General features: G+C 32.1%; 1 protein-coding gene across 1 annotated transcript in view; it reads left to right on the top strand.

Moving 5' to 3' along the window:
- The window catches only part of EEA1 (early endosome antigen 1), a 170,076-nt gene that overhangs the window by 72,725 nt on the left and 81,937 nt on the right, over positions 1 to 15,414 (top strand). Inside the window, exons 6-10 of the mRNA XM_011933771.1 lie at positions 2,257 to 2,296; positions 3,460 to 3,573; positions 4,197 to 4,318; positions 5,202 to 5,357; positions 14,467 to 14,583. Of these exons, the coding sequence (XP_011789161.1) occupies positions 2,257 to 2,296; positions 3,460 to 3,573; positions 4,197 to 4,318; positions 5,202 to 5,357; positions 14,467 to 14,583 (549 nt within the window). The remainder of the gene's footprint in view (positions 1 to 2,256; positions 2,297 to 3,459; positions 3,574 to 4,196; positions 4,319 to 5,201; positions 5,358 to 14,466; positions 14,584 to 15,414) is intronic.

Genomic DNA, 15,414 nt, shown 5'->3' with positions numbered 1-15,414 from the left:
TACTTATAGCTAGTAATATTATTTATTACGTTAGTGAAGATTAAAAACTGGGAAACCTGGTCTATTAACAATGTTAAGTTTTTTAAAAATTAAAAAATATGTATTTGTACATACATGCACACACATGCATATTCTGTATGACTTTACAGAAAAATAATACATGAAAAAACACAGAAGAAAATCACTGCAGTATCAAAAGTGGTTCTCTCTGAATAGGATTTTTTTGATGTCTTAGTTTCTGTGTAGTTTAATGTGTTTTCTAAGTAAATGCCTTAGTTATTATTTTTATGCTGAAATTATATTAATTTTATTCTGAAATTAGAGAAAGAATCAAAGGTTATTGAAATTTTACCAAATCCACAGTCATCATTTGTAAGAATAAAAGTAGTTACCCTTCAGCAATAGTTCTAATATTTTTGTAAAGTAATTAATAATCCCTTTGCATATTATCTTATCATATTGTGACTTTCAGAGAACCTTTTTTGCTTTTTAAAGCCTTTGCACCAAGAATTGGCAGTTGGACTGAAAAAGACAAAAACAAATAAGTAAATGACAAGATAATCAATTTTATTTATATTCAGCTTCTCTAATTGGTGATTCTGTTAACATTAAAGAAGTTTTTAGTAATCTAAAATACTTACAGCTCATTTACTCATGTTTTGTACAGATGCCATTAATAGTTAATCGAATATGGGCTGTATTCTTTTCTGTATCTGAAAACAGAGTGGTAATTGTTTACTACATCTGAGATGACTATTTCACATTTAATACACTTAAATAACTTCTCCACGGGGCAAGGTGTAAGTTACCTTGGCAGGAAATTTACCTTTTGGGGGAAATATATTTGAAATACTTATGATTCTTTGCAATCAGTATGTCTTAGTTCAATGTAAAGAGAAACAAAAAGTCAGGTATACTAGGAAATGCCTTATTAAACTCTTTCAGATGGGTATAATTCTTTAAAATACAAAAATAATGCCAAAGTAGTATATTATTTTGTTCCTAATGCATGTGACAAATTAAGCCATATGGAATCTGTTATTTCTGCTTCTTTTAAAGTTGATTTGTCCTGAATTAAAAATTTATGCTTATAAAGCCAATTTTTTTAGTAGTGATAGTTTTGATAGCATGTTTTAACTAATGCAAATGTTCAACTATTATAGGTGTTGTGTTTGATTGTAATAAAAAGCATGATTTGAAGTATGATTTCACAAATTGCATGGTTTATTGCCAAAGAGAAATTTTCTTAGGTTCACAGTGCTTAAAAGGGGGAGAAGTAACATGAACAAATCTTGTGGGGAATATCAATTGATGAGGTATACTAACCATATAGTGAATAAGCTCCACAATTATTAAAGTCTAGTTATCTATCAGGATGGAAGCAGGCTTTTGTGAAAAAATAAAGTCTAAAAGGATTGAGGTGTGCCTTTTTGTATGAGCAGTCTCTCTGGAGAGATGGCATCTAAAACAGTGGAGATCCCGGACAATGGGGATCTCCTCCTGCTAGAGGAGATGTAGGTGTTGGCTGGCGAGACTCAAGGCTCAAAGGCCAACAGGATGTGGTCCTGTTGCAGCATGAGCTGCCAATCTGAAAGAAAGCAACTGATAAAGTGCAGCCTGCCATGACCTAAGCTTTCAAAGTGTCTTTCAGACTCTTTGGTTAATATGCATTTTGAAGTCCAGTAGTTGAGGTCAGTAGCTCAGATCTGGGGTATGATAAGGTCTAATGAAGAGAGGAGAAGTTCATGCCAAGTTCTCACATATGGGGTCTAACAGGTATCACATGCTGGAGTGGAGGGGGATAACACCCCAAATTCTTATTACAGTAAAATATATAGCATCCATGTAGCAAACTATGTTAGGGTTTGAAATTATTTCAGAGCTACATGCTAACACGATTGAATGTTGCCAGTTGACTTAAATATTTGTTTTAGAATCTATATTTATAATTACAATAATTGTGCTATTTATTTATTACTGAGTTCATGGAATTTAAGATGACCACAATAACTTCATATTTATTAACATACAAAAAAATCTATGTTAGAACTAATAAACTGAAGTTAGAACATTATGCTAGTCTGCCTGCTGGTCTCTTACAGATCTGGAAGAATGGAAACTACCAAATTTAGATTCACCCAAATCTTACTACTTACCTCAACGAATGTGACTTTCGAAATTTTTAAAAATTGACAATTTTAACAGTCTTATCTTTTCCTTTTAATTCATTTGTTTATGTCTTTTGTTTTAATTGAGGAGGCTAAACCTGATGGGTTGGTGACTGATTCATCAGCAGGTAACTTTACTTAAAGCAGATGTTTTTTCAGTTTTCTTTTTCTTCTTGTTTTCCTTTCTTTTTCTTTGATGCCTGCTAAATGAATTTTGTTTCATGGTTATGCTTTATGACTCTAAAACAGTGAAGATAATGGTCTTATTCTAGGTTTAGAGAGTTACATGTGAACTTCATAATTTAATCAGTTAACTAAAACTTTAGTTTTCTTAGTTCATTATATTTTGAAGTAAGGAATAAACTTCTGGAATATTACATTAATATGGTTGTTTAATGAAATTTTAAGTCTATGTTAAGAATAAGATAGTTTCTTTTCTTTATGATGAAGTTTTAGGAGTTGATTGCATAGTTTAATGAATTAAAAATTTTGAGGCCTTGATATTAACCATTTCTAATTCATCCTGCTTTATAACCATTTCTAATTCATCCTGCTTTATCAGAGGAGCAGAATGTTTTCATTTTTGAGCCAGGCTTCTGGCTCATGCCTCTAATCCCAACACTTTGGGAGACTGATAGGGGAGGATGGCTTGAACCCAGGAGTTTGAGATCAGCCTCAGCAACATAGCGAGACCCCCATCTTTTAAAAAAAAAAGAAAAAAAAAAGACTGTATTCCTTTTGGGTCAGTTGATGGATATAGGAAAAGAACTGTGAAATGTTAAAATAACTTTTAATCAAATCTTTATAGATTATTTGGCAGTGATTCTAAATATTCCTTTCATTTGTATTATGTTTTTAAGTTATGATTTGTATCTTAAATGAAGCAGATATACTTAATTTCTTGAAATGTCAAAACACTCTACTTGTAATTGGATAATAAACTTAAGTTGATCATCTTTACAACTGTAATGAATATGATATAAGTAATAACAATTTAGCATATGTAATTAACATGGTATTTGAATAACCATGGCATTTTTTTTTTTTTTATTGTTTTGGAACTTGCTTTATTTCTTCTTTTCTTTTTCAATTAGTGATATATCTGGGGTGACTATCCAAATCAGCATATAGAAATTGTTTCATGATTTAAAATTGGCTGCATTGCATCTATAGCATAGCATAATGATGATTAATATACATATTTTCTTATTGGTGAAATTTTTGTTTCATTTTGATTACAAAAAGAAATGATAATATTTTAGAATGTTTAAACCATGGCATTTTTTTGTAGAACTACAGTCTTTGGAACAGCAATTAGAAGAAGCCCAAACAGAAAATTTTAATATTAAGCAAATGAAAGACTTATTTGAACAGAAAGCAGCCCAACTTGCTACTGAAATTGCAGGTAAATTGTATTAGAATTTTTTAGCCATTAAATCAGTCTCATTACCTTTTTGCCATTATATACCCTAGCAATAAATATAGTATTTTAGTGTGTTAAAGCATCTGTGATAGACTTAAAATGGTGATTAATGGAATTTAATGATTTCAGAGTTGCTATGTAAATTATTTTGTTTGTCCTCTAGCTGCCCTCCGTCAAAGGACTGGTGTTTCTCTGTAGATTCATCTTGAAATTTAGAGAAGATACAGTTTCTTCTATGACATGCTTAAAGATTAAAAAGGAACATTTTAAAGAAGTGAATTAAATAATATAGTACAAATGTAATACTTGGTTATACTATCACATATATATTTTTTAACATGTGCTTTTAGGTAAAATGTGATTAAGTATACATTAAAATGCTAATTATTAATGTTGAGTGAAATTTATGTAGTCAGAAACAGTTAATTTTAAGTTCATTTTATGTAATTAAAAGTATAAATTTACTGTATATATTTATGGTTATCTAAGGAATGTCAATTTGAATTAGAGTGATATACAGATTGCAGAGTAATATATGGGAACTTATAAAACTGCCCTTCCCTTAATGTCATAAAACTAATATTTATATAACTATCTTTAATTAGATATAAAGTCAAAGTATGATGAAGAAAGGAGTCTCCGAGAAGCTGCTGAACAAAAAGTGACACATCTGACAGAAGAATTAAACAAAGAGGCAACTGTAATTCAAGATCTGAAGACGGAACTGGTAATTTAGGAATTATTTATTGAGATGTACTCTTATACCTTTCTAAATTAAAAATAAAATACATACCCTGAAGGAAAATGTTTAAAAATATAATTTGAGTGAAATGGAGGAAATAAGCAATTCCCTATATTCTACCACCTGCATATATATTCTGTATATGATTTTAAAAATAAAAATGGAATACATAACTTACTACCTTAACATTTTTAGTGTTTCTATCTAAATATCATCTGTAATTTTAGTAGTTTACATATCTGCATCTCTGATCCTGGTTTTCTCTTGCATGTTAGTTTTACAGATTCATCTGCTTTTAGGGTACTTTGTGTTGAATTTCTAGCTTTAATTTCAAATTCAACAGGTATAAAATCAAAGTAATCATGTTTCCTCATTACTATATTTCTGTTATTGGAACCATACTTCTCTAATATTCTCCCAAGACTTAATAATCTTGGATCTGTCCTTGACTTTCTTTCCTTTATTTAGCTCTCAATAAATACATAAATTAACTACATCCAACCTGCAGCATCTGTGCTTACATCTGCTCCTTCATTTTTATTCCTAGGATAGGAAAAGAAGGAATGTGGCATTTTCAAGTCAGTGTTATGACCAATAGATGTAGTTTGTGAAGGAAAGGAAAACAAAGTGGTACAGATAATTGTGAATTTACTAGACTGTACCTTGAGTAGTAATACTATTAAATGCAAGGTAGGATGGGAAGAAGTGGCTTATTGTGGGAGAAGATATCAGTGTTCGGTGTTTGGAGTCTAAAAATTGATATTGAAGATTGTTTCCCTTTTGATTTCTTTGTAGTGAAATTATTCTAAAAATGTATATTATTTTAGTTTTTCACTGTAATTTTTAATTAAAATGTGTTGCTTCACAGCTTCAGAGACCTGGTATAGAAGATGTTGCTGTGCTAAAGAAGGAACTGGTGCAAGTTCAAACACTAATGGATAATATGACCTTGGAACGTGAGCGAGAATCTGAAAAACTCAAAGACGAATGCAAAAAATTACAGTCACAATATGCTAGCTCAGAGGTAATGAAGTTCATTGTACTTAAATGTGATTCATATTAGTTTGTCTAGTGTATACTGTTGAGTGAAGCCAGGATTTGAGATTTTTCTGAGTGGCCTATCAAAGTATTTGTCTTTCTTTCATTTTTAATCTGAATAATATTTGTTTATAGTCAATGTGGTGACAGTCAGTATGTTTTGCTTTATAAAGCTAGACATTAAGTGAAGAATATTTGCATAAAGATTATTATTCTGTTTAATAAATGATATATATGGCTGACATGATATTTAAGGTTAAATTTACTCAAGGTTAGTTGATCAATGGTAATTGAGTTTGTCTTTGGTAGAAATAAAGGAACAATGATAGCATTTTCTACAATTATATTACCAATTTTGTTTAGAAAAAATATTTAAGAAAGGCTTATTTTGTAATAAGCTTATTTCTTTTTTTGTTTTTTGAGACAAAGTCTTGCTCTGTTACCCAAGCTGGAGCGCAGTGGGGTGATCTCAGCTCACTGCAATCTCCACCTCCCAGGCTCAAGCGATTCTCCTGCCTCGGTGTCCCAAGTAGCTGGGATTACAGGTGCCTGCCACCACACCTGGCTAATTTTTGTATTTTTAGTAGAAATGGGGCTTCACTATGTTGGCCAGGCTGGTCTTGAACTCCTGACCTTAGATGATCTGCCCGTCTCGGCCTCCCAAAGTGTTGGGATTACAGGCGTGAGCCACCGCGCCTGGCCATAAGCTTATTTCTAGTTGATAGACTTTGAATTATGAATTTGAAAGAAGTCTTAAAAGGAGCTAGTCTAACATTCCATCCAGGACTTCCCTTTATGGCAACCCTGATAAGTGATCCACAGTCCTTGCTAGGTGGTGTAGGGTGTGCATATTTCTTCCTAAGTCTACTCTATTGAGCTGACATTTGTTTCCCTGTAATTTACATGCACTGGTTCTAGTTCTGTCCTTAGGAATTACACAGAATAAATTGTTCCTCTTTCCACATGAGGTATTTGAAGACTGCTCATATTTGCTCTGAGTATTTTCTCTTCCAAGATAAACATTCTCAGTTTCTTCCACTATTTCTTACATGACATGACTTTGGCCTGTAAATCCCTTGTATAATTATGTCAGCATGTAACAAACTCTAAGATGTATAATAAATAAATTTGCTTAAAAATCCTAGCCTGTGTCCTTTTTACTTTATTATAGGAGACATTTTGTTATGACTACTATTATTTGTAGTCTTTAAGCTCCCTTATGTAAAGTAGACCTCTGATTTTCTTATTTTCAGTTTAAAAAGTTGTTACCGTGACATTTTAATTTGAATCTCTTTCTTAGAGTTTTGTAACTGGTGATTTAAAAAGCCACTCTATTCATAAATAGTAACATGTTATCAAGCTTTGGGGTATACGTATTATAGATAACCCATGTCTAATTCATTTTTTAAAATCTTTCTTCTTTATCTTATGGAAAGGGATGGTGAAAGTTTGTGGATATAACACACATAGGCATGTAAGGCCTTGTGATGCCTAACACTTCACTCTCTAACTTAATGATATTTGGATGCAGATTTTCCAAAATTGACCCTTTGTAGCCCAATAACACTTAATTCCAAAAATTTTCAAACAATTTCAGGTGGTTCATGAACTTACTGAAGCCAGTTAAAAGTTCTTGTTCTATAGGTATTATTAATCAGCAAAAGACAATGAGTAATCTGTAAGTACAAATGTGGAATCAAAGAGAGGCTGAATTAGAAGTCGCATGAGGAAAAGTTCTATTCAGATGTTAGTGTAAAAATACCTAAAGCTGGGTGAACCCAGTCATTTATTTCTTTGTTTCAGTAAGAGCTATTTTTGATTAGATATGTCTGCCTACTGGTATTTCTCAAATAAAAAAAAATTACACTCTCTTTTGATTAAAAAATATCTTAAATGCTATTTGAAAATTTAAAATAAATGTATTATGGTGACTAAAATAGAACCAAATTAACGGCAGTTTTAAGAATACATATTTTAAAGTTGAGTCCTCTCTGACTTATTCCAGCTGCAAGTTTTGGAGTTATACTTGTTAAACAAATAGAGTATTAACAAGGAAATAAATTTACATGTTTACTTGCCATTTAACAAAATATATGAGTATCGTGACTCACCCCTATAATCCCAAGACTTTGGCAGGCTGAGGCAGGCAGATTGCTTCAGTCCAGGAGTTTAACCAGCCTGGGCAACATGGTGAAACCCTGTCTCTATAGAAAGTTAGCCAGACGTGGTGGCATGTACCTGTACTCCCAGCTAGGTGGGAAGCTGAGGTGAGAGGATTGCTTGAGCCCAGAAGGTTGAGGCTGCAGTGAGCCATGATCACACCACTGCACTCCAGCCTGGGTGATAGAGGCAGACCCTGTCTCAAAAAAAAAAAAAAAAAAAAAAAAAAGTGAGAATATAATATAACTTGCTAATGGGAAGACATTTCTAAGTAATATTTTATCTAAGAGTTACTCTAATTTAAGAAATACTCATTTCTAAGTAATATTTAAGAGTTACTGTAATAAATTCTTTTTAAGAATTTGTAGTGTGTTTTATGAATTTATATTATTATAGATTAAAATACCTTTATATCTAAGGGGAAGAAGTGATTTAAGATAAAAAAGCTATGATTAGAGTTTTTTTTGTTTTTCTTTATTTAACACATTATTTTTGGTTGAGATGGAGTCTTGCTCTGTTGCTTAGGCTGGTCTTGACCTCCTTGGCCTCAAGCAGATCCTCCTGCCTTAGTCTCCCAAAATGTTGGTATTAAAGGCATGAGTCACCACACCCGTTCTATGACTAGAGTTATGAAAGACGGGGAGGTGAAAGAATTTAGTGTCTCCCTCCATGGCCCTCCTACAAACAAGGCTAATTGTAGGAAACAGTGGTTTTTTTTTTCTAGAAAAGATATTTCTAGGAAAGAAGGAAGACGGCTTAGAAATCAGTTCTTCGTGTCTTCATTTAAAGTTTCATAAAAGTTTATCCTTTCAAGTATTTGGAAATAAATTTAGAAAGGAATTTATTTGTGCTGAGTAACTGAATAGGTGATTTAATATTTCATTATGTTTTTAATAAAACAAGAATAATACTTATTACCTATTTAATTGATTAATAGATATGTAGTGATGAATGAGACCTTGGCTATGTTAAAATATTTTGAGTAACTTTAGGAAATGGTAACTTAAGAGTCAGAATAATATTATTATTAGAAACAAACTCTTACTTTTTTGAGCACCAGTAGGTTTTGGATACTGTGTTAGGCACTTAAAACGTGGTCTCATTTGTTTCTAATAACCCTGTAAGTTAACTATTAAGTATGTTTTACATATGAGGAATCTGAGAGGCAATGAGGTTAAGTAAATTGTTCAAGGTCACACATAACATAGAAGCTAGGGTCAGAACTCAGGTCGTGTCCAAAGCCTGTGTTATTCCCTTTTTATCGTGCTGTCTCCTAATTTAGGTGGTCTGATGATTGCCTTATAAGTAAATTTGTGCTATTAATCTTGTCCTAATACTTATTGTTAATTTTTTTATTTTGCCATATTGTGTGTTGTAATATTTGTATTGGGTAATAGCTAATACTTTTGAGTTATGTCATGCCATTTCCATATGAAAAAAAATTACTGTCTACTTCATTTTATTTGTTTATAACTGCATTTGTTTTTTAGCATTTCCTTAATCTGAATATATGACGTTTTATTAATTTATTAAAATTCAATTCTATTTATTCTCAATTAAGTATGTTAGTGAATTATAGGACTTAATACAACAATTTTTATTATAGATGCTCCCGTTTTTACCAAGCCTAAATATTGGCATCAGAAACAAAACACATACAAAGGAATTGAAGAAGCTTTATTTTTAAGGGCCGAGTGCAGTGACTCACACGTGTAATCCCAGCACACTGGGAGGCCCAGGCAGGTGGATCACCTGAGGTCAGGAGTACAAGACTAGCCTGACCAACACGGTGAAACCCTGTCTCTGCTAAAAATACAAGAAATTAGCCGGTGTGTGGTGGCATATGCCTGTAATCCCAGCTACTTGGGAGGCTGAAGTGGGAGAATCCCTTGAACTTGGGAGGTAGAGGTTGCATTGAACCAAGATCTTGTCATTGTACCTCGAGCCTGGGCCATAGAGTGAGACTCTCTCAAAAAAATTATTTTTAAATGTCAAGTAAACATTTACTTCAAACCAAATTAATGGCAATTTTAGGAATATGTATTTTAACATTTATTTCAAATAAATGTTTATTTGCCTAGTATAACTCGTTGGGGCTGAAGATGTATAATCCGGTGTACGTTATTAAGTATGTATGTCCTTGTGTTTATTACTTTTATTGAACGCATACCTTACGAATACACTGACTTCTTTTTGCCTGAGCATTTTTGAAGGCATATAGAAAATATCTCATTCTAAAGCATTTGAAAATTCTTTATAAACAATTGGCTGTTTTGTGGGTTTTTCCAACCCACAAAAGATTTAGAGGATTTAAAGGTTAAAAAGTATTATTTATAAAAGTCTACATTATTGAAATTATCTAGGCTGTAATCAACTTGTATTTGGTGTAGTATTTAATGGAAATGATTTTTAAAGAATTTTATGTTTTTCCAAATAAACTCATTTGAATCCCAGTTTTAAGAGCTAAAATGCTTATGTAGATATGGAATAAGTATGATTAGACCCATGCATAGCTATGAAAGTATTTAAATATCTTTTAAAGTATGCTTATTTAAGAGACTAGACTTGCAGGCATGTTTGGTCATTTTTATTATGTGCTCAGTGTGTACTTTTGTCAGTCTTGTCTGCCACCTTTCATCCACCATTTTGTTATTATTTTTTCTGCTTTCTAATGGAGATGCTTAAATTTGAGGTAATGTGATTTTGGGAGGCTTTTTAATATTAGTAATACCCTTAATGTATCACCTTCAATTGTTATATGGCAATTTTATGTTTTAAGGCAATCTTAGAACTTCAAAGACATGCCCATTTTTGTTTTATTAATCATGCATAGCTTCAACCATTTAAAAATGATTATTTACTAATAGTTGTAGTATATTAAAACAATAGTTTTTTTTTTCTTGGCCATATTTTATTTTATTTTATTTATTTATTTTTTTAAGGTAAGAATTTCTTTGTTTTTTTTTATTATACGTTAAGTTCTAGGGTACATGTGCATAACGTGCAGGTTTGTTACATATGTATACTTGTGCCATGTTGGTGTGCTGCACCCATCAACTCGTCAGCACCCATCAATTCGTCATTTACATCAGGTATAACTCCCAATGCAATCCCTCTCCCCTCCCCCCTCCCCACAATAGGCCCCGGTGTGTGATGTTCCCCTTCCCGAGTCCAAGTGATCTCATTGTTCAGTTCCCACCTAAGAGTGAGAACAGGCAGTGTTTGGTTTTCTGTTCTTGCGATAGTTTGCTGAGAATGATGGTTTCCAGCTGCGTCCGTGTCCCTACAAAGGATACAAACTCATCCTTTTTTATGGCTGCATAGTATTCCATGGTGTATATGTGCCACATTTTCTTAATCCAATCTGTCACTGATGGACATTTGGGTTGATTCCAAGTCTTTGCTATTGTGAATAGTGCCGCAATGAACATAATTTTTAATGCACCAGCAGGATGTTTGCTTGAAACATCATTCCTTATTTTGTAATGTAAAGTTTTTTAGTAAAAATTCATATTGAATTCAATAGCATTTCAGACAATCAAGGGAAATGCAAACTGTTTTATAGGATCTAATATACTGTTTCCTTGGAAATAAGCATCTATTATCTATTTGGTGGTATAATTACTCATTCCTTTACTGAGTTTTTTTGGGTTTACCACGTGTCAGGGACTGCTTTAGGTGTGGGGATTAAAATACTGAATAACACAGAATACTTGCTCCCGTAAGGCTTAATCCTTTCTGGAAATCAAGCAACAGACTGTACAAGTACACTGAATCATGATAGAAAGCCAGGTAATAATAAGGGCTGTGAGGAAGAAAAATAAAGCATGTATAGGCCGTAGTGGAAGTGGGAATACTGTAGAACAGTTTTAGAGTGGTCGGGGAAGATCTCATGGAGGATATGTGTGAGAAGAATGAAATAAGAGTCAGAGTTAAGCAGTGGGAGCTAGGATTCCCAGGAGGAGGTTAAAGTCCAAGGCACATATAAGCTTGGCCTGTTAAGAGAAGAAAGTCAGTATGAACAGAGATCTTTGAACTTCACCATAGTGTTGTCTGAAGAGGGAATGTATTTACTTTTTTTCCTTTGTAATTATTGTCTGTCTTTAATCTTTATTTTGTCCCCAAATATAAACATAATATGTGATTATTGTAAAAGATTAATGATTCATAATGTGCAATAAAAAAGGGGAAACCTTTCCAGAATTCACTCTCCTCACTCCTCTTCTTCATAACTAAAGTCGGCCTCTGGATGTATAAGTCTTCCCACATCTTTCTTTATTGTCCCCTTGAGTAAATTTTAAAGTTTTAAGTGCTGGACTTTATCTATATACAAATCTTAGTTTTCGCAGTATCTAAAATTGTTGTACAAAGTGTAAATGATACACTTAATGTCCAGTTTTTTAGTTGTTAACCTTATGCAATCATTTGTAAGAACATATCTAAAAGCTATAACATAGGATACAAAAAAAGCTATAAAATAGTATATTTTTGGAGTATGTTTGCTTTACAGTTTCCTTCCTTCATAAGGAAAATTCTATTCTTATTCTTACTAGAAATTCTTATTTCTACATGTTGGAATTTGTCAGCAAGACAGACCTTACACTTGGCTTACTACATTTTATAAACTTCAATATGAAATCATCATATTTTAATGAGATGTACACATAATTTATGTTTTAATATATACTGTTATTTCTGTGCATTATGTGCCGGGAACCTGTGCAAATTTTTTTGATAAGATATTTACAAGTAGGGATTTAAATGTGATACTTTCTTTTGTAATAAATTGGCATTTTTGCTATATGATTAAAACATAGTGAGTTAAAATAGTCAAATTGTTCCTGATGTTTCATTTAACATCTGTAACCCTACTAACAAAAAAAATTTGAGATTCAAAATTTTTAGAAATAGTAATTTGAAATAAACTCACAATAGCTAAATCCATTTCAAGGTTACATGTTCAGTTTAAGACAGATGGTTTTAGGGTAGGGCTTTAACTTGAGTGTAGTTGAAAATACATAAATATATCAACATTTTCTTCTTTGAATTATTTAAGATTATATATATATATTAACATATCAGCTGTTACATATGACACTGAAGCACTGTGTATAAGGTGTAACAATATGGTCATGTTACCGATTGCCTTTCATTGCATCAGAATTTGTATATTTAAGTGAATGTTTTCCGAAAAAAGTCAGGCCATGCATGTGTTTCAGACATACTCCATTCCTAAAAACATTTTTGAAACTTATTTTAATTGACTTTTAGTCCATTTGGAACACACTAAAAAAACTAATTTTGTTAATTTATGGTTATTAAAATAAGCCCAAGAATTTGATCATTCAGTTCAATCACTTCTGATTTTTAAAATAAGCCCGTTATTAAAATAAAATGGTTATTAAATAAAATAATTATTAAAATAAAATAAGCTCAAGTGTTTGATCTTTCAGTTCATCACTTACCTTTCTTATAAACTTGGTGGTTTCCAAAACTTAAAATCAAAGCCACCATAAAATGGATGAGGATACACCACCACTGAGAATTCCTTAAAAAAAATAAGTTCCACACACTCTGGAGGAGTTTCCAAAAGAAGGGTTTCCAAAAGAAGAGTAGCCAAAGATCTCTTGAATAATAGCATTGTTGCCACGATAAGTTAGTAGCCTTCTGAGATTTCTCCCTTGAAGATGAAAGTACTCATTTGTAATATATGATATGAATAAGTATTTATAAATATCAAGAAAAAATTTAAAACTTGTATCTTATTCATATTATAAAGTTTATTCAGTAAAAAAGAAATAGACACTGGAAATGATTGTAACTTTATTTATAAAGTGGAAAGTAAAGCCAATAGGCAATATTAGAAATATTAATATAATAGAAAGTTATTTTGTCAGTGTCATTTGCAACAGACTATACCTAAAAAGAAATATTTAGTCTTTCTCTCTAATAGTTCAGCTTTTATGTATTAGAAATTTATATTTCCAAGATCTTTGCTTACGTCTCTTTCTCTTATATTATTTTTAAATGATCAAACTGTTGCTTTAGTTAAATAAAACGTGATTTTCACATTTTTTAAAATGTTAAAATGGGCTGGGCTCAATGGCTCATGGCTGTAATCCCAGGAGGCCATGTAGTGGGAGAGTCACTTGAGCCCAGGAGTTGGGGACGAGCCTAGGCAACATAGTGAGACCCTGTCTCAACAGGAAATAAAAAAATTAGCTGGGCGTGATGGTCCTAGCTACTTGAGAGGCTGATGTGGGAGGATTGCTTGAAGCAGGGAGGCTCAAAGCTACAGTGAGCTGTGATCATACCACTTCACTCAAGCCTGTGTGACACAGCAAGAGCCTGTATCAAAAAAAAAAAAAATTAAAATGCACTAAAGCAAGTTCCTGCCTGATGATTATACCTGACCATATAGTGATCTAACTTAAGGAAGCTGTGTATAACTTCAGCTTGATAACTTCTTTCGACAAAGACATTTTCATTATAATTTAGAAAGATGATTCACCAGTAGCAAGCTCTGTGTTGCATGTTTGCACATGTCTTAAAGTAAAAGGATAATTTTACGCTACAGAAGTTAGAAAATGTAGACATAACTGGCATATTATCTTTAAATTCTGGAAGATTGAAGTATAGAGTTTAAGAACCAGTAAATTTAGGTTTGCAGCTTGATACTTCAGAAACTTAAAGTAGGATGCCAAATTTTTATTTTATGTATTAATAAATAAATGAAGTTGTGCATCTTGGATAAATTGTAAAAATTCGTTGGAAGCCGAGAAAACCATAATGTGGTAGTACAGGTGGTAGGATAAAGAACAAAATAGAAAATTCCAACAATAAAAAATTTGTTTTCTTAAAGCCTTTGTATACTTTCATTTTTCAGTTTTTAAAAAATTTAGTTTGCTTTAATTTTTTTTGTTTTGTTTTGTTAGGCCACAATAAGCCAGCTAAGGAGTGAACTTGCCAAAGGCCCCCAGGAAGTTGCTGTATATGTACAGGAACTACAAAAACTGAAAAGTTCAGTTAATGAATTAACACAAAAAAATCAGGTGAGAATTTTAAAGCTATATATAATAGTAAATTGTTTTCATGTATTTTAAATGTTAATATTACATAATTTAAAAATATATTGGCATAGTACGATGTAATTTATTCTGTATTTTTTTTATTGTTTAATATGTTCACGTTATTATGCAAACCAATCTCCAGAACTTTTTTCATTTTGCAAAGTTGAAATTTTATAACTGTCAATTCTACATTCCTCATTCTCTCTAGCTCCTGGAAGGTTCCATTCAACTTTCTATCTCTAAAATTTGACTACCCTAGGTGCCTCATATGAGTGGAACCATACAGTATTTGTCTTTTCAAAATGTTGTTTTTTAAATTTTTTCAAACTTGGGTTACTACATCTAACAGTATTTGTCTTTTTGTGACTGACTTATTTCACTTAACATAGTGTCCTCAAGGTTCATTCATGTTATAGCTTCTGTCAGAATTTGTTTTTAAGGCTGAATGACATTTTATTGTGTGTATATATGTTATTGATTCATCTGTCGATCGACACTTGGATTGCTTCTATCTTTTGGCTGTTGTGAATAATGCTACTTTCAACATGGCTGTACACATATCTCTTTGCCATGTTGCTTTCAATTCTTTACCTGTAAGTGGGATTGGTAGATCATGTGATACTTCTATTTTTAATTATTTGAGGAACTGTCATACTGATTTTCTTTTTTATTATTATACTTTAAGTTCTAGGGTACATGTGCACAACAGTTCTAGGGTACATGTGCACAACATGCAGGTTTGTTACATATGTATACATGCGCCATGTTGGTGTGCTGCACCCATTAACTCGTCATTCACATTAGGTATATCTC

This window comes from Colobus angolensis, unplaced genomic scaffold, assembly GCF_000951035.1.
Source record: "Colobus angolensis palliatus isolate OR3802 unplaced genomic scaffold, Cang.pa_1.0 Scaffold10, whole genome shotgun sequence".
NCBI classification, from domain to species: Eukaryota; Metazoa; Chordata; class Mammalia; order Primates; family Cercopithecidae; genus Colobus; species Colobus angolensis.
Note: the sequence above shows the minus strand (reverse complement) of the source record. Positions and strands in the feature narration are given on the sequence as shown.